Below are 21,648 nucleotides of genomic sequence, written 5' to 3'. Positions count from 1 at the left end.
ACAGGTTATTTATGAATGCAACAACCTTTACAGAGACAACATGCATCATGTCACAGTCAAAAGTTCAACACTGTTTTATTCATTATAAATCAATGCATTTTATATAAAAAAGGACAAAGGGTGTCTGAAATGAAAGCAATGTTGAATGTAAACCTCACAAGACCTGGATATGGGCACCTCCATAGCACACCGGACCTAGTTACAGACTAAAGATGAGCCAGCACACCTGGTTAACAATCATTCACATGTCCCAAAAACACACTAGGCTATGTTTCAGATCATCCAACTGTCAAAAGGTTTAAATCGTGAATAATGCCGCCATCTCTCTGAATAGTGTTCCAAGCATGGTGACCTTGCAGCCCATTGGTGTTTGTGCATTTCATTGCCCAGCCCACACACAAAACTACTGTATATCTTGAAGGTAAACAATATAAAGCTCTGTGTAACGCCCAACGCAACTGTTGTGAATGTAGTTCAGGTGCAGACATCTTAAGTCCAGAAATGATCAGCCCATTTGGTGTTTGCAGATTTCCAACAAACGGATAGTTTACACACCTACCCACTTCTTGGAGATTGCAAAACACTGAATGGGTAGGCGCGGTAGGTCAAAATGTTACATAGCCATTGCTGTTGAAATAAGCTAAGACACTAACTTCACTCTTCAGCACTGACTATTTAGCACTCAATAGAACACTCAATACAGAGGAGAGAGGATTGGGGACATTTTCAAAGAAATCAACTCAAAATTCCATAGCATAGGCATTTTAGTTTTGATGGATAAAAGATACAATGGCAATTGCTATCTGTATCACATCTGAGGAAGCTATGCACTTGTTAGAAGCTTGAATATATTGTGACACTTAACACTTGTTGATCACAAAACTGGAATTAGCTCATCCTCACAGCACTGTGGAATAATATATTTTCAAGCATCCAAAGCCAATTATTAATTCATGAAAAGTTGATTTCACTGACCATGACCCGCAGATATTTTGAGAGGTTATTAGAGGACAGGTTGTCCTATTCCCTTATTTATGCAATGAGAACAGCAAGCCTATTTCCTTGGCCAAAAAAGGTCATATCACCAGTATACCGGTATACCATATTACCATGTCAAAATGAGCTTCATAATGAGGTAATTGGGGAACAGTATGGCTTTCCATTGCCTGTTTTTATTTTATATTTTAAAGCAAGCCTTTACCGAGCTAACTGTGCAGGGTTTATGGTGTCTGGGTGAAGATCAAAATGGACCACTTGTCCAATTACTAAAACACACATTGAGGGAGGGGGGGAAAAGAAGATAAAATAACTTAAATAGTGTGCTTAAAACAAACAGTTCTTTGAGCCCTTTCAATAACCAGAAAATATATGGGTTGCAAAGCAGGACTCGCCACCCCAACAGAAAAGGACAGAAATGAATAGCGGTAATGGTAATAATACTAATAGTATCCAATGATTCACAGATGTACACTTCACTTATATGTCACCGCCAACCCCAACAACTCCCAACAACTTGGTCAGTGCCCCCCCCATGTCTGTGAGCCACGGCTACTGCCCTCGATTTGAAGTATGTCTGTTCCAGGAGAGCTCTCAGTCTCTGTACATGTCTGTCCTTCCTCTTCCTCCTTTGCCCTCAGCGCCAATACTTCCTCCTCCTCCTTTTTCCTGCGCTCCATCTCCCACTCCACAAAGGTGTCAAAGAGGCTGGGCCACGCCTCATCCTCACTGTAGTTGCTCAGGTCAGGTCCGATGGCCTGGGTAAAGTTGAGGAACATGTTCCATGTGTCCCGTGAGATGCCCCGCACGCCCGACGGGTTCTCCCCCAGGAAATCCAGCCACTGTTCCAGAATGGACGGTGTGTCCTGCGTGAAGACCAGGCGCCAAAGGGCGATGGCAATGTCTCGCTGCAGCGAGCGCTGGCCCTCGTCGGCATCCAGGCCAAACTGGAAGGTGAAGCGATACAGGTCCTTGAAGTTCTCCTCTCCTCGGGCATCCAGCATCATGTATGAGAAGCGGGAGCAGATGCCCTCGAGGCTGTCTGCCTGGATGGCCCTACAGCCCTCCACAAACTCCTTCCTGGAGGCACATAGAAAACAAGAAAGGACATAAGTTCACATAATGATGCATAAAGATTCCTCACAAAGCCATAAGCGCAACAGTGGATCTAAGTTATAAATATAACTATGAAGCAATTTCAGACACAAAACAGCACATCACACTACATCAGTTGGTTGGTCAAAGAAACAAGTTTAGCCTTTCATGTTATAGCTTAATGAAATAATTTGCCCAAATCAAAAATGAGGAATGAATTGTATTTTCATTAGAGCAAACTGGGCATTGACCCTGGGCAATATTGCTGGTCAGATTGTGTTGGCATCTCATCCCTACAACAATGTGGGCTATTCAAATTCAGATCTAATGTAAATAGCTTCAGTAAGCAACAGTTGACAATGAAACATGTTCCCAAACAGAGAATGGCCGTGGATAGAAAAGTGCTGAGTTAAAAATCAGAGAGAGAGAGGAGAGGGCTGACAAGTGGCCAAAACAGCACTCCCTGCAGAGTGCGGGAGGGCAGTGACAGAGCCCGATCCACTCCCTGTGTGCCGCCTACCTGTCAATGTATAATTCTGCACGTGAAGCTGAGCTGTTGAAAGAGAGGGGGACAGACCTATCCTAACAGCGATAGGTAAGCTGACCATCAAATAAATTGGCCAGGGGTACAACATCAGGCACTATGTTGCCAATCGTCCCATTCAAATCAAGGGAAAGGCAGAAGAGCCCTGCCCGCTTAGCGCTTAGGGCCGGCTCACTAACGGCCTATTCATATTCCAGTTTTAGATGATAAGATGACCACCAAAAACGACATGATGTCACACCGCGGTGATAAGCGACTCACCGCTCAACACATCTCTGTTTTTACTAACTACCGTTTTGGTGGTCACCTTATCACCTAAAACTGGAGTATGAATAGGCCTTAAATCAGCAGAGCCATCTTGTGCCTGACTGACAAATCATTGAAGACATGTTTCAGGCACATACCAAAATATTTCCTTCATTAACTTGGTCTTACCTTGTAAACTTGCACATGGTGGCTGCCTGAAACTTCCAGGCGAGCACCAGCACCCGAAACTCAGCGGGATCCACGCACAGGTCGTTGCAGAACCTCTCCATACCCTCTTCCAAGATGGAATCTTCCTGCTCGTCCTTGTAGCAGTAGAACAGATCTTCGATGCGCAACAGTGACAACCCATCTCCGTCAGTCAAGCGCTCCTCCTTGCGTAGATCTCCCATCGACGCAGGGATGACAGGGGTCTCTACAGTAACCTCCATGGCCTTGGTGCCGTTCGACAGCTCGCTGGGGGTTTTACTGCATGGGGCACTGGTATCTTCCTTGTGCCCTCCACTGCCCCCTTTCTTGTGGTGGGATTTGGAGCCACTCTCCTTGTCTCCACTCTTGCTGCCGAGGGAGGACGTTGGATTCTTACACTTGGTGACACACTGGCCCATGTCTGTCACTGGTCCCCTCTTCTCTCTGTCCTCCCCTCCTTCAGGCCCCGTCTGCACCACCTAGACGCCTCTGCTCTGGCCTGGTGAGACGTCTCAACATGCCCTCTGGGGCTGAGGGGGGGGAAAGAGAATTCAAAGATATCATTCAGGGTAGATACTAGTTTCTATGACATTTTTATTCAGTTTTATTCAGTCAACGCATCTGGGAAGGTGGTAAAAAAAAGTTAGTCTGGAGCTCTGATACACACAAGTTCTTAGACAAGGAGGGTGACCATAGAAATCTTTATAAATGTACTTACAAAAAGAGACATCATGCAGGGAACCACAGAAACACAGAGCTAGAAGTAATGAGTTACACAAAGCCTTTGGTAAAGTTTACATGGCCATACAGCTTCCTAGGTCTATGAGGTATGAATGAGCCTGACATGTTAATGACCCTTCACACATTAGAAAATGCAAAAGGTCCCACAAAAATCTAGAATGAAACATAAGATGCTTAATGAGAGCCACTAATGGCCAGACATTTTCAAATCAGTGGTTGTAGCATATACCAAAAGTAATAATAATATTATTATTACTATTGGTATTACTATCTATGAGCCCCTGTAAGAGGTTGGTTATTAATAAAATAGCAAAGCAGCAGTGTGTTACTCACAGACACTTCCTCAGATGACATTGGCCACTCTAGATGAAGGTGTCATCTTATTCTGCTCCATTGTAGTGACCTTGACATCCGCAATGCTGAAAGAGGCACATTATCTTGTCATCATAAGCAAAATGTGATATCCAGTGTCTTTCCAACCCTGCAGGCCCGTCTGTTTTTTGTCAACTTGCCGTGAATTTGTAATTTGAGATCAAGGAAAACAGGCACGGCTCTTTTTTAAAACAAAACGATTGAAATAATTACACCATCTACAATGTAAGCAAAGTGCAGTATTTGATTGACAGCAGTATTTGATTGCACCCTAAACTATCTGGAGGGGGGGCTTGCCATCTCTCATCTCAACTCATCTCTGGGTGTCCACATTATGCTGATAGGGAACCAAGCTAAGTTCATACAGCTTGTTTATTAAACCTCACCATAGTTTTACTTCAACTTTTGAATTGTTGCATTCCTAGGATATTTGTTTCATTTCAGGGATATCCCAAATGTGTTCAGATTAGAATTCAGAAATGACATAGCTCAAATTCCCAGTCGTCATTAGACAGGGCATGTACGGGCATATCACTGAACGATAACTTACAGGGCACATCTCCTGGCCAAATCCATTCAAAGCTGCAAGGCCTGGCTTTAGAATTATGCATTATCCACCATAACTAGGCATTTCATTTAAACCATTAACAATCAATCACCACACGTATTTTAGTTTAACAAAACAAACACACACACAGTACGCTGGAGAAAACAACAACAACGTGAGGAAATACACAGCATCTACAATGCACACTTTATAGCGTTAGATAGCTAACGTTAGCTAGATAGCAATTAGCCAAGTTTAGGATAGTTGTTGAGGGGGCAAGAAAGTGGCGAGCACAACAAACACAGTCAAGTCAAGAGAACACACACACACGTCACATGTAAGATATGTGAGTTGACTGGTCCGTCGCATGTTTTACGAAATAAGCTACCTCGTTAGCATCTAGCTCCACCGGGCCATCTGCATCACTGATATGGCTCCGGTGTCGTCGCTGGCCATAGGGGTGATTTCTCTTTTTTAAATGCTCCCTTCGTACGATGGTGTCGCTCCGCCGACAAAGGCCGATCTGCAAGCTCACACCGCCTCGCGAAGCGGCGCGTTGTGAGCTTGCAGATCGGCTACTGTCGGCGCCGCGACACCGCCGTATTGCGGAGTACAAAAAAATCGGGGCATATAACGGGCTAATGGCTTTACATTCAATGCTTAATCGAACCAGCCAACTGCGACGTGGTATCAACTCGGGGCGAAAGTGTCGACGCGACATGTTTCTGTTGAAAACGCGTCACTTTAGTCCAGCGACACGCTCGTGCGACGAATTAATGTACGTTAAAATTTGCCTTAAACTTTAAGCATCGTCTCGACTAGCTCGATAGCCTTCTGAAAAGTTGGCTAGGTCTTCCGATCAAAAAATAACAAGGGGGCGGGGGAGAAATCACAAATAAAATGAAATAAAGCAACGACACTTACCTTTATAAACTATTCGATTATTGTGAATCTGGTGTACATCTTTGAAAGAAGATGTTAGTCCAAACGAGTTGTCAACAAAGCCAGTCTGGCTAGCATTAAAGACCAGTGAGCGGAACTGAGGACGAAGTCGTCGCGTTCAACTCTCTGATTGTAATGCTAGCTGAACAGCTAGCAGCTAGCTACAAACTTCACACATCGATAAGGACTTTTTCCTCCACTAACGTTTAAAAATAAACAAACACTTGTCCTTCTAACAGCAGATGTGTGCTTTACTCCTTTTTTAATCAGCATGGATTTTTTTTAATCCAAAAACTTAAATTAAATGATCCTCTCTTCGTATTAAAGCAGGCAGCTTCTTTTGTGTTTCCCCTTTAGTCATTGGGTGAACATTATGGGAATTTTCCCTGCATCACTTCCTCCCTGCAGCCAGGACAAGCAACTCATCTGGCGGGGGGGGGGGGGGGACACAGCTGATCTGCACTGCATGCACATCAGCATTTTGTGCTGTAATATAAACAGGAATGCAATACGATATTATTACTGTATTATTGTCGTATTACAATATTATGTGTTAATATCAATCATGTATAAAATGAAAACCACATACACACACACTCTTTTGAAACGACATTTTTTAAATTAAACTTAAAGTGGCACAACTACTGTATGTATTTCAGTTCTTCTTTTGTAGATGATTTTAGGTCGCTGCTCTGCGACTTTTTTTTCTTGACAAGAAATATGGCAGAGTGTAGCCTAAGATTTAGACTCGTAGATGTATTTATCGATTCTGACATTTTTGTCAGAAACAATAAATAGGCGCGTTCGCACTGTTCAATGCAAACTAATAGGCGAGTGCGCTCCGGTGCGGAAGCAGTATTTCCGAACACGCCCTAAAGGTTAGACAGGAGTGTAAAGTAAGACGCTTTGATCTCCTACTACACTCTGAAATATGGTATATTGGTAGCCTACAGAAAAATCAAACAACCTTTTATCGTTTGGTTGTTTGACGTGACGTCATCACTAGGCGTCCAATGTCATCATCATGCATTGCTCAATGCTCAGCTTTCCATCCAGCATCCAGTCAAACCATTCTTCTCTACACAGGTATTGTTGCAACTTGCAAGTCAAGTCTTATTGGGTTTTTTTGTCAGTGTTCTATGTATTTAGGTTTTATTCAACAGTAATTGTTTAGTGTGCAGAGATCAACGATAAAGATAAAGATTAGGTTAACGGGTTGGATCTCTATCTCTGATGCAACGGGACATTGCCAAGTTCATCCCAAACTCAAACGTTTCATAATGTGAGTCTCGTGCATGTGTAATGATAAGTCAATTTTCCAAACACGTGTCATTATTTTGTAGATCTAAAACACAACGTGCCGTGGATGTAAAACGGAATCCCACAACAGAATCGCAGATAGATTTCAATCTGATTGTTGTTGTTATGGCGCCCGTGGGTTCTAGTGACATCTAGTGTTCAATAATCGGAATACCTGAAAGATGTCATACATGAGAAGGAAACACATAGTTTCAGTTTGAAATACTGTAAATAAACAATGAAACTAACCATTTATTTTTATGTCATGCTTGCCGATTGTTCATTTCAGTCCAAATGACAGCTGCCACTAGGAAGAAGGTGTTATCTCTTTACATGAGGGTATTTCGAGTGGCTCGGACCTGGCAAGCCTCTGTCCCTCAAGAAACTGACACAGAGAGAAAGTACATAGTGCAAGAGGGTCGCACTCTGTTCAGACAGAATCAACAGGTAGGAGAAGTAGTATGCTCACAGAATTTAAAACATGCAGTTTGTTGGTAACCTCGGATTGTGTGCCTAACCTTCCCTGTTATTTCTCTGAAGCGGACAGATCCAGAATCAATACAGAGGTGCATTGAAGAATGTGAAGCCAGAATAGAAATTGGTAAGAGTGGAAGGATTCACAGTATTGCAGCTTGTCTGCTGTCGGGAAGAACCACATATTTTGAAAACAAAGCAATATTGCCATATCAAAGTTTGTGTTGTGACTTTAATATATTCTCAATTACTTGTATGAGAGGGGGAGAGGTGGTGGAGTTAGCTGCTTTAGCAGACAGTTTGAGGGTCTGATGGAGTTAAGAGGTTTTGTCCGAACTCCGAAGAGCTTTTTACTACTTTCCATTGGTTCAACATTGTTTTAACCAACACACAAACACAAAGGGTGTTCATTGTTCAATAGCACTGATTTTATGCACCAAAAAAACCTCAAATGGAGTTAGGTGGTTTCCTCCCGACAGCAACGATATCTGCAATTTATTTTATAGCCAAAGCTAAAATGCCACAGATGCTTTCCCGGTTTTAATGATATTAAATCTAAGTATTATTCCAAGTAGGCAGAGACTAAGACTTTTGTAAATGTTATGTTTTGATATGTGTGTAATATTTCATATAAAACTGTACATTTTTATATGTCCTGATTTTGCACCACCTTAAATTAATAAAGCCTCAAATATTCAACTTTTTTCCACAGGCCTACATTACAGGAACCCATTTCCAAGGGCTGTAAGTAATGACTAAATAAATAACAGACGTTACGTTTCTCTCTGTAGCCAAGTGTGATGGAGAAATGTAATTGTGTTGTGTTTAATGTCATCGCAGAGCTACCTACCACCAATGGGACTGGCAACGCAGAAAGGCAGGAAGTTACGAACACAACAGAGGCTACGGAAGCAGGCCAAGCCGGTTTACTTACAATCACATGATGAGACCTGATGCTGGGTCTACTCTTTCCATGATAATAGTTCATGTTACCAAGGAGAGTAGCTCTGGTCCATAGCTCTAATGCGTTGCATTTAGAGCTATGTTACTCTCGACTTCCGCTGCTCGCATGAATGCAGACCAGCCTCTCGTCTTTAGCGTAAATAAAAAATAACGTTCACCAAAACAAAGGTGAGTTGTGTTATTAGAAAGCCTACTTTCCTTAGTGGGAGCACTCTAATGTTATTTGTATTTACGCTAAAGACGAGAGGCTGGTCTGCATTCATGCGAGCAGCGGAAATTGAGAGTAACATAGCTCTAAATGCAACGCATTAGAGCTATGGACCAGAGCTACAAGAAGAGGTGATTGAAGAGTGTAACCTACACAGTAAAATCTTCGATGTTACTTGTAACTGAGTTAAATGATCACATGGGATTTTACTGTGTAGTCAGTCACAAACTGGTCTCAAATGTCCATCACCACCACTACGCAAAAGTTGCAAGGAAAAAGTCATGTATGTTTTCTATTCAGGGACATTTGTATCAATTTGCACTAAAAACAGCAAAAATACAGATTAGTTCACATACTTGAACTGCTATGCTAGAGTAATTTAAAAGAACACCATCAGTGTTGTCTGTCTTTTGAAGCACATTGCCATCAAGTTGTTTTATATTTTGTTGAATGTATTTATTCCTTGTAATAAACTGTTATATTATATTGTTGATTAAAGAGCATCCAAGGTAAACCCACAAGGTTTCAATCTTTATGCCACCATTACATTAGTGAGCAATAATTTAAATGACCAATAAATTCAGGACATTTTATAATGTTATTATACATTTTATAATATTATTATTTTATAAGGGTGTATTTGATACACGGAAGTGTTATTTGTTACATAGAAGCAAATGTGTAACAACTGTTTTTAAGGGGTAAATGCGTATCAAGTAGATCTCTAAGGAAAATGCCACTGAAATGTCATACTGAGTATATGTATATCCATAAATTAATCCAATTGTAAATGGTGCAGCTCAGGGTTTGAGATTTGGTTTGACACATTACTTGTATTCTTGCTGGGCATACTGTCAACAATGACCTCAGCCATTACCCATTAGAGGAAACGTGAATAGCTAAACTGAATCATATCCTCTTATGAGTTTTCATGTGATTGTGATTCCTTCATCTATTCTAAACCAGTCGACTTTGAACATAGAGTACATTTAGCTCAGCTTTTACATACAAATGAGGTGACATGGTAGTTCTGGCCCTATAGGGCTGCAGTTTGTGTTTGTAACTTACTGCTGTCAGTGCTCTATGGTGATTGGTAGGTAAGGTGGCTTTGGAGATTGGGGGACACCTGGGCATCTCAATTAAACCAGTCTGGGTTGATCCTGCAACTGAACCCTTAAGGCTGTGTGGCCTATTATAGTGCTGTGTACAGTAGATGATCATTGAAGCTATAGGGGCATATGGAGCAAGGGAATTAGGCATGTGCTGCTATTTCTTTTATTTGCCCTCTTTTAGCTCAGTTTATAGTTTACTTTTATTTATTTGGGGGGGGACTAGATTTCATTTCCCTTTCAGGCAGTATTATTTTGGCTTGTTTTGGCATAGCCACCCTTAAGATTGACCCTTTCCTTTTGTTGTCTCCACCAGGCCGAAGGCATGGGGAGAGAGTATGTTTTGCACTCCGTCCGTTCGTGTGTGTCCGACTGTCCGTCCGTCCGTGTCCGTCCGTCCGTCCGTTACCAGCTAATCTCTGGCACCGTTGGCCCGATCCATGCCAAACTTTGCACACACTCCCTAGATGCCAACGATGAACCTCTGCCCCAGAGGCAGGAACAGATTTTTTGCTATTACTCCTCCAGATTTTGTCCAAAAATCCCGCACACAGTATCTCTATAGTCATGTGCTCAAGATGGATCAATTTACAATTACAATTTAGGCATTTAGCAGACGCTCTTAATCCAGAGCGATTTACATTAAGCAATAACAAAAAGCATGGCATACATCACATGTATAAAAAGTAGTTATCATGAATCATGCGTAAACTAAGAACGTAACAGTGGAGTATCTATGTAAACTATACATACTATACTATATAATATATTATACATGTGTACTATAAAGTGCTATGACTACATAAAGTGCAATTCTAGAGCTGTCTACATAACAAGCTATAAGTCTGTTTAAAATACTATCTAAGTCTACATAATGTGCTATCTAAGGGGCTAGGCTAGGGCAAGTGCTACGGGCCATGGTGGAGTCTGAAGAGGTGGGTTTTCAGACTACGGCGGAAGATTGGGAGTGAGGCTGCAGTTCTGACTGCAATGGGAAGTGCATTCCATAGTTTTGGAGCCAGAAGGGAGAAGAGTTTGGGACGTGTGGAGCGTTGTCCCGGCGTTTTTAGTGAAGGTACCTCCAGCTTCCCTGCGTTGGCTGATCTGAGTGAGCGGGAGGGTTTGTAGGGTACGATCATACTTGTGAGATATGGGGGGGCCATGCCTTTGGTTGCTTCCGTCCGTCCGTCCGTCCGTCCTTCCGTCTGTGAACAGCTAATCTCCGGCACCGTTAACCCGGGCGATGCCAAATTTTGCACACTGGATGCCAACGATGAACCTCTGCCGCTTTGTGCAAAACAAGTTTTTGGACAGTACACCTACAGATTTTGTCCAAACATCACGCAAATTGGTACACAGTCTCTCTAGAGCCATTCAACGAAACGGGTCTTTCAGATTTCTCAGACTCCATCCTGATTGGCTAAGATTGGCTTCCAAAGTTCGCAGGAGTGCTCAGTTTCAAACAAAATGCTGCAAATCATGAACACATCGTGTGATTTCCGTGAAATTGTGCACGCACATTCCCACTAGGCCGAGGAAGAAATGCCACATGAACATTTTCAACTCAGCCTCATGGTGGCGCTATAACTGGCGTTTTTACCTCTAACTGCACGGATCTGTGGATAACTTTGTATGCCAACTCCCTAGAGGCCAAGGAAAAACCTTTGCCTGGAATTTTTCACATCTGCTCTTTATAGCGGCACCAGGAGGCCGACATATGTAAAACACATTTTCGAATATTACTCCTTCAGATTGTATCCAAATTTCACGCAAATCGGTACACATGCTCTCCATAGTCATGTGATCAAGACGGGTTTGTTTGATTTCTCATAATCCACCCTCATTGGCTACAATTGGCTTTTAAACTTTTCTGGAGTAGCCCGCTTTGTACCCGTTTTGTACAAATCGCCACAACTACTCAATGCAGCGTCCGATTGTGGTGAAACTGTGCATGCATATTCCCACTAGGCTTTGGAAGAAATGCCACTTGACAGTTTTCAAATCAGCCTCATGGTGGCGCTACAACAGGCCAAGCCCCACACACACACACACACACACACACCTAAACATTTTGCCAAACATCACACACACACTCCTATCCTCCTGGTGGAGACCTGTGCCCAAGGGCACTTTTTCTAGTTGTAGTTCTTCCTGTTTAGTTCCTGTACACTTTTAAATATGATGCTGTGGTATATCATAGCCTACATGGTACTGGTAGTACCGTGTGCGTCTGGACAATGATGTCATGGGATTTCTACAGAGGTGCATTGGGTGCATTGGGGCACCGCTGGTGTCGAAATAGACACTAGAGCATGTCAGCGGCAAGTGATGCCCGAAGACGTGACCAACCGTCTGTGTTTGATGAGTTGGGAGTGAGCCGGCTACACGATAGGATACACAGATAACTCGCACCGAAACATAATTTATTATAAATAAAAGCTAATTAAATACATTGACTTGTTGTGTGTTATAGTCCGTAATATCTGTGGTGGGTGATCCATCTGTAGGAACTGCAGCCTGGCCTGGAGATGCAGGCATGTAGCTCCCCAGTGGGTTTGCAGGGAGGAGTACGACCCACATATCAGGCACGTTGTCCACCAGCATAGCATACTGTTGAAGACATTGTCAAGTTTGAATGACATCACCACCTGACCATTAATTTCAAAGCCTTGCGCATGTTCACCGGGCTGACACGTACAACTTAAGTGAACCTGAAAGCAAGGGAAGGGGAGACAAAAACATCATTGATTATTCATCATGAGGTATTCATGACTCCAATGTACACAGAGATCTGTGTACATGAGTTATTAATAATTCTGGGTTAATGGTGTCTAGCGTAAAGTGATATGGGAGCATATGAGACCTAAATATGTTATTTCAAAAACATATCTACTGTACCTGTTGAAGCGGATGTGCTCTTGTCCAAGGACAGTGTTCATACACCACATCATATTTGTCCATCGCCATCTGCATGTCAAAATCACCAGCAGCTTGGATAGAATGTCCTGTTAGAGCTCATCCATTCATCCAACACTCCCTGCTAGGGCATAAAAAGAAAACAAAAATGTATTTGTATGTGCTGTAGAGATGGCTTGGCTGGACATGACATCTCCACCGTTGTCTCCTCACCCATTGATTTCTTCTAGACCATGACAGGAACATGCACATGGTGACAAAAGGACAATGGGGTACATTTGTTGAGTGCCCATTGACACCTGTGCCAAAACACTGAGCTAATTATTATTGCGTGTGTGTGTGTGTGCGCGTGCATGCGTTCGTGCGTACCCTCCTATGTTCAGCACTCACATAGAAGGTGTGTGTAGTAGAATAGAAATAGATCATACATCTACATGTCACACCAGCATAAATGTATACACGTGCACACAATGACAGAAATGAAACACAGCATGTGTGCGGTTAAATTACGTATAGTCAAGTAACAGTAGCAAAGTAGAAATAATTGGTTGCTAAAGAGAGTGTTTTTCCCTCTGGGAAGGCACAGTAGAATACCTATAACTAAAGCATCCCATAGACATGATTCAACCACTCTGTATGGAGGGAGCAATGACGTAATAGTTGTGCTGGGAGGACAACTGCTCAAAACAGACAGTAGGTGGCCACAGTCCTCTGGGAAAGGTTTACTGAATACATGAGCAGAATGGAGAAATCACCCATCAATGGTGAAGACAGAGACATCAAAGGAAAGGTGCATGGTTGGTCTTAACCCCCCCAGTACCAAATGGTCATATATGGTAATGGTCACCAGGAAGGAAGCACAGTGCTGCTATCAGCGAGCCGATCTATTAGCATACAGGGTCCCCCCTGCAGCTGCCCATGCATCCTGTCTAAACATGTCACTATCTCAATGAGAGACAAAGATCCAGGTTTACACTGTTTAAAACATGGTTGTTTAGGCTATATTAATGTGAATTGTGGTTTCCATATACCACAATGGCTTCTGCCAGAAATATGGGAGGGGAACCCTCGCCCCGTGAGTAGTCTACCACTTAGGAAACAGTGTCCATGATTTCGAATTACTGTATCACGAGTAATGTATTGTCATTTGTCACCTGTGTGTGTGTGTATGCGTGCGTGTGTGCGTGCGTGCGTGCGTGCGTGCGTGCGTGCGTGCGTGCGTGCGTGCGTTATATTCCTGCAAGGTTCAATGAAGCCCATGGAGTATAGTACAATAAAGGCACCATTCACTGTTCAGATTACAACGTAAGAGTCTGAAACATTTTGCCTGCTCATTATTCTGGATGAAATTGGTATCCCGACCTGAAAATGTATTTTATATTTACTAAAGAGCTTTAGTAAATAGAGAACAGGGATAGACACAAGAATTACACCCACTTTGATTTCATTAAAAATACCCTGGGAGAAGAGGATGAAGGTGTGAGAAAACTAGAGATTTAAATCACTTAAACCCTATAGTTGATGGGATCCCTTAGGGCCAGGGAGTTGATATAATTTATATCCAAATACACCAAATCTCTTCTTGTTTTTTGCTGAATGTTCGCTCCAGAATAGGGCCGCTAAGGTTCATGTTGTTAAGTTACTATACACTATACGAGTCCTTTTGCAGAATCGCTTTCAAAGCAGTTTTGTCAAATGTTTTATGAAAATATCAAAGTATTTGATTTTGAAATAATATTTAATATTATTGTATTTGTGCTTTGTATGGGAGAAAACAGTTTTGATCTGAAATTAATCACTCGTATTCATTTCAGGTCCAAACCGTTTTCTCCCATACAAAGCACAAATACAAAATTCAACATCACAGGGCAGTTGACACAGTGTACTACTCATTAGAATTTGATGATTTTCATAAAATGTTTCTGATGTCATTCATGTGTCACCTTGGTAAGTAGAGCCTCTTCTTCTCCAGGTATGTGTTGAGGCCTTTTTGGATGTCCTCCAGGCTCCAGGAACACGTTGGACTCCTGTGGCCTTCCCAGCATGTTGGCCACCAGCACCATGTACCCACAGAGTACAGTCCATTTGAAGCCAAGGAAAGTGCATTCAAGTGAACCGTCTATGTTTTCTTTCTTTACTGTTATGAATCGAGGAAAAAAACTGATTATTACTGTTGCCCACTACACTGAGAAACTGCTGGAGCCACTGCCTTGCAGCTTGCTCAATGTCAATTAAATGGTGGCTATTGACGAAGGAGAAGGCAAATGCTCATTAGTTTCAGGCCTGTGACTTTCCCATCACAATCCTGCTTCTCTAACCACAAAGCTGCTCTCATAATGAATTCTCTCTCTAGCCCTCCAGCAGCATCTCCCTCCATACATCTGGCCAGCTCTTTACAGTAACTGTGTCCACAACGGCAAACTTGCGACATTCCTTGAGCATCTGCACAATGATGTCCTCTGAGTATAATATGGGATTTTACAGGTTTAAAACAACCAAGGTTGACCAAAGTGGTGTATAGTACATACGTATAAAAAAAACACACAAATGTATCAGAAACAACAGTGGTAGTTTAGGGGAAACTAAGCTTGTGACACAGGTCAAGCAAAGTGGACAAGGAGGAATATGAGCCTGTCACTAATACAACATCAGGGCGGTTTAAATACTTACAGTAAGTACCAGTTTGAAGACAAACTACAAAAAATACACCTGGAAATCAGCTTACGATGCACTGCCTGACATTTTGTGTGACTAATATGAACAGACTCACTAGTTGCCTGGTGATTTTGGTGCTGTCTCTGGACCAGCTCTTCAAACTAATCAGCAAGAAGGGGGAGGTTGGGATTAACCGTAACAGTACTGATTCTACTGTAGCCATTTCCACACTCTCCTCAACCTACCGTGCATTCCAGGTATTGTGAGATGAGGAGTGTGGAAATCTGACACGGAGTAAAAAATGAGCCTGGCTAATAAGCCAGACTCAAATCACACTGTCGTCGCTGGCAGGCAATTTATTTTTGCCAACGGCTGATTCAGGGCCTGTACAGACGAGGACGTATTCGGTGTTTCTGGGGCAAGTAATTAGCCGATCTGCCCTTTTTGTCACACGGAGACGGCGTTTTGGGGGACTTTAACGGCTAATTTTGAAACTACCTTCCAGAGTGGGAAAGTTTGGAGACGCGACTTTCACGTCTCCGTGTGTACAGCGAATGCCGCCTAATTTGCTGAAACGGTGATGTCATAGTCCCCTCGCCCCCTCCAAACTAACCAGTGTTAATGGTTTATTTCACCATAACCACTTACATATAGGTATCACAGCTATTTTATATTTGCACATAATGTCTATAAATCTCTTATCCAAAAATAGCCGATCTGCAGCCCGCACGCATGCAAACCGTTGCTGAGATTGCGCAGGCATGCACGAGAGAGGAGTTGTATGTGAGGAGCTGATCACAGATAGAGGGAAAGTGTTATATTTGGCCTATTATTTATGCTATATATTATTGACCGCGTCGGTGTCAGACGCAGTCACAGTCACAGAGAGAGAGAGAGAGAGAGAGAGAGAGAGAGAGAGATGCTGCGTGTTAAAAAATAGAAGGGGCGCGCTCTCTCTCGCTCTCTCTCTCTCTCTCACACTCTCTCTCTCTCTCTCTCTCTCTCTCTCTCTCTCACACTTACTTTGTGCTTGCTGATGTTTTCAGAAGAATTAATCCAAGGTTTGTCATATATTATGGTTTAGTAGGCAATGGCATACACTTTAGCTGGTCAGTCAGTGTGTGCAGACTCAGAGAGAGAAGCAGCACTGCTCTGCTCATTAAATTGATATGACGCATATGCGCATCTGATCAAGATAATTAGTTATTTGGCAACACCTGTGTGAAATACCAACGCTTTCATATAGCCTTTAGAATAAGCTTTTTCTTTTTGTTTGTGGCCATCTGCAGGCCAGCCATGTGTACTGCATCTTTATCTTGAAAACGAAGCAGTTTACCGGTCTCGAGTGGACGTCGTACATAATTAACATAACCGCAATGTAGACGCAGTAAAGTTTTATATCGTTCACAAAACTTAGGCGGGGAACAGCCCGCGACGTCCTCGTGAAGGCAGCCCCTCAGTCTGGCTTATTAGCCAGGCTAGAAAAAAGTGTCAAACACAGTGCATCACTTTCTTTAAACTTCTTTAAGGGGCTGCCTTCACGAGGACGTCGCGGGCTGTTCCCCGCCTAAGTTTTGTGAACGATATAAAACTTACTGCGTCTACATTGCGGTTATGTTAATTATGTACGACGTCCACTCGAGACCGGTAAACTGCTTCGTTTTCAAGATAAAGATGCAGTACACATGGCTGGCCTGCAGATGGCCACAAAAAAAAAGAAAAAGCGTATTCTAAAGGCTATATGAAAGCGTTGGTATTTCACACAGGTGTTGCCAAATAACTAATTATCTTGATCAGATGCGCACATGCGTCATATCAATTTAATGAGCAGAGCAGTGCTGCTTCTCTCTCTGAGTCTGCACACACTGACTGACCAGCTAAAGTGTATGCCATTGCCTACTAAACCATAATATATGACAAACCTTGGATTAATTCTTCTGAAAACATCAGCAAGCACAAAGTAAGTGTGAGAGAGAGAGAGAGAGAGAGTGTGAGAGAGAGAGAGAGAGAGAGCGAGCGAGAGCGAGAGAGAGCGCGCCCCTTCTATTTTTTAACACGCAGCATCTCTCTCTCTCTCTCTCTCTCTCTGTGACTGTCTGACACAGACGCGGTCAATAATATATAGCATAAATAATAGGCCAAATATAACACTTTCCCTCTATCTGTGATCAGCTCCTCACATACAACTCCTCTCTCGTGCATGCCTGCGCAATCTCAGCAACGGTTTGCATGCGTGCGGGCTGCAGATCGGCTATTTTTGGATAAGAGATTTATAGACATTACGTGCAAATATAAAATAGCTGTGATACTTATATGTAAGTGGTTATGGTGAAATAAACCATTAACACTGGTTAGTTTGGAGGGGGCGAGGGGACTATGACATCACCGTTTCAGCAAATTAGGCGGCATTCGCTGTACACACGGAGACGTGAAAGTCGCGTCTCCAAACTTTCCCACTCTGGAAGGTAGTTTCAAAATTAGCCGTTAAAGTCCCCCAAAACGCCGTCTCCGTGTGACAAAAAGGGCAGATCGGCTAATTACTTGCCCCAGAAACACCGAATACGTCCTCGTCTGTACAGGCCCTAAGACTCCCAGTAGTCTCTTTAGCTTACCTATTGAGCCATGCAGGCATCCTGCAAGTAAGACATTGTGGTCAAACAGCTGTTGCGGCAGCGGGCCTCCCTGTAGCCATTGCCAGTGGTGGATAAGGACTCACATTTTTTACTCAAGTAAAAGTATCAATACTGCAATGTAGAAATACTCTGTTACAAGTAAAATCTACTTTTGATACTTTGTATCAAAATGTACTACTACTCATTATGGAGAATGTCCCATTTCACAAGTGTTCAAATGTATAAAAACACTCTTGAAAATAGCAGATCTACAAGCTCACAATGCGTTTTAGATCGTCTATTTTCAAATGGCCGTAAATGTATATAGGGCTGCTGAAGTGGTTAATGTCCGTTTTAATAAATTTAATACCAGTAATCAAAATCTACAAAGTAACTAGTAACTTTTCACATAAATGTAGTGGAGTACAATATTTGGATCTGAGATGCAGTGGAGTAGAAGTACAAGTATTGGAAATTGCAAATACTAAAGTAAAGTACAAATAACTAAAAATTGTACTTAAGTACAGTACTTAAGTAAACGTACTTACAGTGTAGTACCACCACTGGCTATCGGTCCACGGTTGGTGATCCCACGGAAGGGCCTGGGAATGCATGAGATGGACAGAAGGTGAGACGGCGCTCCGTCATGTCCATCGGGACATACTGTAGTCGAATGAGGGGGAAAGAAATGGTTGCCAAAATGTGGAGAATGAAAGCGATTTATTATTTCTATAGGAGGCAGAGTGTAATATTAATATAAGTTTGATAATCTACCATGGGAATTTGCTCTTTGCAAAGCTAGTGGGAGGCAGCAGATACAAGAAGCTCTTGAATTGTAGATGCCACAGATACAAAAAGAAGGAAAAAAATAACTCATTTTAGAACTACAATCATGTTTTGGTGACATTTGTGTAGCACTTTCACATTTCATGTGCATCTGGGCCAACAAAAGAGCTCACATTTAGTGCAGTGGGGTCAAGTAGGACAATATATAGAGCTAGGTTATACATTTGTGACTCAATACAGCCAGTGAATGATGTTTGACATTTGGATAACAATGGTACCAGCTAAAACGTTTTTTTAAACCTATTTAGTGTGAATTATTTGTATTATAATATATGCTATTTAATATTGTATTATCCTTAAATGGCTATATCACTATGTTCATGTTGAACTGAGATTTAGAAACTTTGAACTAGTGTGCTCTCTACATTATTTCATATGTTCACCTTATGAATATTGGAAACATAATCTAGATCTAACAATTGTGCCATCTCAGAATCATAGAATAGGCTAAAGTCACATAGGCCAGACAACAACTTTTATAGCCACCACAAGGGGTCAGAACAGACCAAGCACTGGAGCATTTTCATGACATAGTCCATTGAGCTAACTTAATATTCTGTAGCCAAGCATGACCAGACCTTCCCAGTGTGAGTACAATATTTGGATTTGCACTGGTCCGTGCTGTGCATTCACAGATACCTGTGGCTTAATCTCTCAGAATACTCAAGACATCACCTTCAACTTCCAAAAGGACACACTATATATATATATACACACACACGCACACGTGCGCGCGTGCGTGCGTGAGTGAGTGAGTGAGAGAGATCAAACATGGAGGCATGGTCACAATTTAACTGAGAGGATTATTGAGAACAATAAGTGAAACTATTAGTGAAAGACAAAACCTTTACCATTATAGTATCTCCATGGAAAGCTGTTTGTGGCTTACAGTTCTTTATTGTTGCCTGTTGTCTGCCGGTTGTGTGACTTTGTTCTTTCCTTCTAATTTAATTGTCTGATGTGATGTGTAACACTGTACATACACTCTGTTGAAGAGCTGTGCTGCCTACGGTATTTCAGCTTAATTTACTCTGCTTTGTCTCTGCTCTTTCTCTCAAGAGATTTCATTACCTCAATGATAAATGACTGTCTTCATTGTAATTGACTACTGATGAGAACCCACAGGGATTGAATTGTACTTGTACCTACATTAAAGGGGACGTTTGTGCATACTTTATAAGCATTGAACGTTGACCAATGACTTGCTGTGAAATCTATATTCAGTCATTCTTAGCGGCCTGATATGGCATTCATTTCAGTATCAGTATCATCATTCATTGGTAATCTAAAGCAGATGATTTACGGTAAATCACTACAAAAACACACATGACATGACACATATGATAGGACAGCATTTCACTTCATTGTGAGTTATATCAAGTTCCAAAGCTTCTAAAGCTCTGTTCTTGAAATTAAGAACCCCTCTTCCAGTGTTTGCAAACAAAATAAACACAAACACCATTTGCTTTTAATGCTTAATTCCAAACATCGATAGGGTTGCGGAAAGACCCGCTCTGCAGCACTGTTTAATGCAATTTATTTGTGAGTATTTTTTGTTGAATTACTGATGACAAAGTCAACAGTATGTATATCCATAACATAAGCAAGCAGCACGCTAGCAGACAATACACTAGTTCTTTCTTTCAATCATTTTATTATTATTATTTATTATTATTATTATTATTTTCACACTTCTTTATCGACTTTATCAGTTCATGCTAGGCCTTTATAAGCTTAATCAGATCAGACAGAAAATGTATGAGACAAATGAAAATAAATCCCAGCTCCCAGCACTTGGTGCTACAAGCTGAAGCCATTACTTGACATGAAAATTATAGTGTTTTTCAGTATTGTGGGGTTTCTGTAAAAAAAAAATGACTTTCTCGAGCTGACACAATTGATATGGCTTTGGGTGATCAGCAATCAATTTCACTCCCTCAAATAACCACATAAATCATGTGGCTTCTTACAGTACATACATGATAGGAGTGTGCACTAATCTAAGTTCCAACACAGTCTTGGTCTGTGACCCATTTTTGTTTTGCCGTCATGTGACAAACTGGATCACAGGAAAAAAGGAGTTTCTTTTTAAGGCTTGTCTGGTGTAAATATAGATATTTAGACACTCACCTGAGAGCAGTGTCATTATGGAAAATGATAAATCAGGTGTGGTTTGAGAATAATACAACCGTTCCCAAAAGAGACACATACGGCTTCACTCTGTGTGCATTAAGGGGATTTGAGAGAGACCCAGGGGAAAAAAACATAGAAATAAAGAATGGAAAAGCAGAGGATTAAAAGTAATGCACAAGTGAAACATCTGATGTACAAACGACGAAGGTAATTAGCTGCTTGTAAATAGGTAACCAATTTCCTCATCTTACCAGGCAAACCTTCTTCAATGCTTTGATGCAGATCGGGTGATCGGCTGCCATTAAATAAATATCAAGGTGGTTTGTCTTCCCTAGAGGGATTTTTTACTCTATCGTTGGTCACCATACTTGAGTTCACTATTAAAGTAACGCTTTCAAATAATAGATTGAAATATAATATGCTGGGATGAGGGATGAAGGAGATGGAGGGATGATGGGGGTGAAAGGGCACAACTACGGAAGGATGAAGGGCAAGGAGATGAAGAGTTGTGAGGATGGGGGGGGTGAGGGGGTTAGTGGAAGAGGGGATGAGGGAATGAAGGAGGACGAGGAGGATTGGAGGTGCAACAAGGAGACATTCTTTGTCGTACAAGCTCCATCATAGCAGTTCCAAGAAAGGTGGGAAGAGAAAACAGGTCAGATATTGTCATGGGCAATGTGAAATAAGGTCCATGATACATAAGGTACGTGGTTAAAAATAGCAGTGGGATGAAGCTGTGAGTG

At 42.0% G+C, this 21,648-nt stretch overlaps 2 protein-coding genes and 1 long non-coding RNA gene across 8 annotated transcripts; 1 reads left to right on the top strand and 2 right to left on the bottom strand.

Moving 5' to 3' along the window:
- Nucleotides 1-58: 58 nt before the first annotated feature.
- dcun1d3 (defective in cullin neddylation 1 domain containing 3) lies at nt 59-6,122 on the bottom strand. Of its 2 annotated transcripts, none has more exons than XM_079493557.1 (4): nt 5,673-6,122; nt 4,163-4,248; nt 3,071-3,618; nt 59-2,076 (listed from the first exon to the last, which is right to left on the bottom strand). In XM_079493557.1, exons 3-4 carry the CDS (start codon nt 3,505-3,507, stop codon nt 1,518-1,520), a joined length of 996 nt encoding a protein of 331 aa, XP_079349683.1. In that variant the 5' UTR covers nt 3,508-3,618; nt 4,163-4,248; nt 5,673-6,122; the 3' UTR covers nt 59-1,517. The 2 variants fall into 2 exon arrangements, with proteins under 2 accessions (XP_079349683.1, XP_079349684.1); XM_079493558.1 differs by lacking the exon at nt 5,673-6,122 and adding an exon at nt 5,137-5,248.
- A 392-nt stretch (nt 6,123-6,514) lies between these two features.
- On the top strand, nt 6,515-9,216 carry lyrm1 (LYR motif containing 1). Its single transcript, XM_079492647.1, has 5 exons — nt 6,515-6,776; nt 7,279-7,436; nt 7,530-7,590; nt 8,176-8,207; nt 8,304-9,216. The coding sequence occupies exons 1-5, from the start codon at nt 6,704-6,706 to the stop codon at nt 8,415-8,417; spliced, it is 438 nt and encodes a 145-aa protein (XP_079348773.1). The 5' UTR covers nt 6,515-6,703; the 3' UTR covers nt 8,418-9,216.
- A 2,940-nt stretch (nt 9,217-12,156) lies between these two features.
- LOC306915642 lies at nt 12,157-16,438 on the bottom strand. 5 transcript variants are annotated; one of them, XR_013788855.1, is made up of 4 exons: nt 16,338-16,438; nt 14,603-14,796; nt 12,642-12,783; nt 12,157-12,454 (listed from the first exon to the last, which is right to left on the bottom strand). It is a non-coding gene; the product is annotated as an uncharacterized lncRNA (long non-coding RNA). The 5 variants fall into 5 exon arrangements; XR_013788856.1 differs by having other exon boundaries at nt 12,642-12,780; XR_013788857.1 differs by lacking the exon at nt 16,338-16,438 and adding an exon at nt 15,560-15,828 and having other exon boundaries at nt 12,642-12,780.
- Between the last annotated feature and the right edge of the window lie 5,210 nt (nt 16,439-21,648).

This window comes from Electrona antarctica (assembly GCF_951216825.1).
Source record: "Electrona antarctica genome assembly, chromosome: 22".
NCBI classification, from domain to species: domain Eukaryota; kingdom Metazoa; phylum Chordata; class Actinopteri; order Myctophiformes; family Myctophidae; genus Electrona; species Electrona antarctica.
Note: the sequence above shows the minus strand (reverse complement) of the source record. Positions and strands in the feature narration are given on the sequence as shown.